We start from the raw sequence: 3,088 nt of genomic DNA on the forward strand, positions 1-3,088 counted from the left end.
CTGTGAGTGCTCCCTCCTGTGTGAGAGTGCTCCATCCACCTTCACTCTGGTCTCACGGACTTGCTTCATCAATTGAACCCTTTCTTACTCCATTATCAAATTTTTCTCTCTTCTCCCAACTGATCACTCAGCAGGTAAATATGCTCAAACCTCTTCACTCTCGTAACCTGCTCAATCCTGCTTTCTCTTCTAACTAAACTTCTTAAAAGAATAGCAGAGGCTTCTTGTATTCCTCTCATCACCCACTGCTCATTCTTTAATTCCCTGTCTTCTTGTTCCCACCTTCACTTAGACTAAATCTATTCTCATTAACTTCACCAGTGGCCACTTCTCAGTATAGCTAAGAGGGACTCTAGAGCTAGTTTCAAGCTTGTCTGCCAGACAAGCTGAGTGACCTCAAGCTTTTTAAACAGGGGGCCAGTTCACTGTCCCTCAGGCTGTTGGAGGGCTGGACTGCAGGCCCCGGGACGAGTTGGCTGCTAAGCAGGACAGGCAGCGGTGGCAAAAACACCCAGCGGGCCAGATAAATGTCCTAAGTGGGCAGCGTGTGGCCCACGGGCCGTAGTTTGAGGACACCTGCTTTAAAGGCTACTAGTTCCCTACAGAAAAACAGCCTTCATTTCCTAAAGATTTGTGGAAGTTTTGTTTCCTCTCCCACGCCCCGTCTCCACTTCTATCAATCCCCCAATTTATAATTAATTACTTTCAATGCCTCTCCCAAATTTCTAAGTTCATTTACCTAAGTATAAACACACATAGTCTGGTTTCTCTTCTCTTTCGCCTTTTACTAAGTATAAACACATGCATTTCACCTCCCTAGAATAATATTTACCTGTGAGAACCTTATTCATCCTTAAGTATTTAACCAGGGGTGTCCATCCTGTGGACCACATGCTGATTTTGGGAGGACTTTTTGCTTATTTGTGGTGTTGGATATCACGAAAAGTATCCATACACCTTTTTTTTTTTTTTTTTTTTTTTTGGCTAATCAGCTTTTGTCAGTGTTTATGCACTTAACGTGTGTCCTAAGACGATTCTTACTCTTCCAACGTGCGGCAGAGAACAAGACAAGTTGGACACCACTAGAACCCAAGAATTATCTCTATAGGCTGGGTGCAGTGGCTCACAGCTGTAATCCAGCACCTTGGGAGGCTGAGGCGGGTGGATTGCCTGAGCTAACAGGTTCAAGACCAGCCTGAGCCACAGCGAGACCCCACTTCCAAAAACATCGGGTGTTGTGGTAGGCACCTATAGTCCCAGCTGCTTGGGAGACTGAGGCAAGAAAATCGCTTGAGCCCTGGAGTCTGAGGTTGCTGTGAGCTGTGACGCCACAGCACTCTAACGAGGGCAACAAAGTGAGACTCTGTCTCAAGAACAAACAAACAGAAAAGAATTCTCTCTATAAAGTCTCCCCTAAAAACAATCTAAAGAAACTGAATACTCCTGTCCTTCATGCTACGGCTTTACACAAAAACTCTTAACAGGTGAGTGGAAATTTCTTTCCAAGTTCAGCTTCTTTGCAGGATTTGAGTAAAAACTGTTGGCAAAAGTGGGGTGGAAATTAGGAACACCTCTCCTTCCAGAAAAACACAGATGAAAACACAGGGAATTAGGAGCCTTTCAAGGCTCTCATCTTAATTAGAGAAGTATGTGACCAAGTCTGCCTTTTAAAAGTTGGCTTTAAAAGATGCTTCCAATGATTTTGAACAAATGAAGGAAAAAAGAAGATTATTAAATGGAAGGTGGCGGATGAAGGACGGCACAAACTAGGCATCCTGTGAAATGTGACGTGACTACCTGTCCACCTGTTTCCTTGACTAGTCTGTGAGACCTTAACATCAGGAACCACGCCCTGGTGTAAAAACACCTTTGTGATTATCGACCCAGCACCTACTAGTGTCCGGTATGTAGTAAGTGCTTAATGAACATTTGGTAAATAATTAAATCTCTTTCTATAATTTCAGTAGAAGTTTTATAACAATCAACAAAAATTTTTTATCATTTTCTGGCATTAGAAACAAGTAAATAACACTCCCCCGCTTCTATCCCATAAAATTAAACAAAGTCCTTATAGAAAGCAAAGAGGAATCATTCTTTTCAGTAAAAGTCAGAAATGCCAAGTTATGAATTTCATGACTCATCCCCAAACAAAAGTAAATTACCTATTTGGCCAGCAATGACAGGAGGTCTGACAACTAACAGGATCAGTTTATCCAGCAGAAGATGAAGAAATCTGACCACCGGCTCTAACTGAGACGAGCTCAGGGCTGAAATGCTGCTCTTCAGTTCATTTTCCAAGTTATTTTCCATGATTCGCATGTCTCCAATTCGGACGGGGAACATGTGTTCATCCAGAGCGTTGACCAGAGCAAAGAACTTGTCAAGGTAAGGATCCTACAACAAGTGTCAAACGTAAGCTCTAAGTAAGTATTACCGCAAATATTCTAATCCTAAAGAACTGTGGACTAGCATCTCATATTAATATTAAAGAGGACATATAGGTATTTGCAGATAACGTTTCCAATGAAACGCATCTATTTTCATTTATTATTATAAAACAGGCACTTCAAATATTAGCGACTAAAAAAAATCTACTGATATTAAGTAAGGATTCTTTTTTTCAGTTTAAATTTGCTCTGTTACTGTGGCAGGCGTATTAGTAACCTGCCTAGGCCCACCTATCGTCTCATCTAATTCATTGAAGGGAAACGTTACCGTGAAAATTATTAAAACTCACTTGTGTATGGATAGACGAAACGGCAACGACTTCCACGTTAAAAACACCTTTGTGATTATCGACCCATTTCATGCCCGGTAGAGGAACCTGTAAGGTGTTAAATACAATGTCACAGATGCTGAAGCGGACCATGAATTCCAGTCTCCATGAGAAAAAACACCGTGAAAGTATCTTTTTGTTCATTGTAAAAAACTTACAATTCATTCTTATGTAAAAATCAATAAATATTGTCTACAAAAGCATCAAAAGGCTCAAGGGGCAAAAATGCATAAAATAACACATAAAATTTCATTTTAAATCCTCTATGTACATGTATTTTCCTACAGACCCTTATGCAGTTTTGATTTTCAC

At 40.8% G+C, this 3,088-nt stretch overlaps 1 protein-coding gene across 1 annotated transcript in view; it reads right to left on the reverse strand.

Annotated features, from left to right (window-relative positions):
* The window catches only part of DOCK7 (dedicator of cytokinesis 7), a 227,951-nt gene that overhangs the window by 124,332 nt on the left and 100,531 nt on the right, over positions 1-3,088 (reverse strand). Inside the window, exons 16-17 of the mRNA XM_023515104.1 lie at positions 2,738-2,824; positions 2,163-2,394 (exon numbers count right to left, since the gene is read on the reverse strand). Coding sequence (XP_023370872.1) covers positions 2,163-2,394; positions 2,738-2,824 — 319 coding nt within the window. The remainder of the gene's footprint in view (positions 1-2,162; positions 2,395-2,737; positions 2,825-3,088) is intronic.

Source organism: Otolemur garnettii, unplaced genomic scaffold (assembly GCF_000181295.1).
Source record: "Otolemur garnettii isolate 467f Iridium unplaced genomic scaffold, OtoGar3 scaffold00066, whole genome shotgun sequence".
Taxonomy (NCBI): domain Eukaryota; kingdom Metazoa; phylum Chordata; class Mammalia; order Primates; family Galagidae; genus Otolemur; species Otolemur garnettii.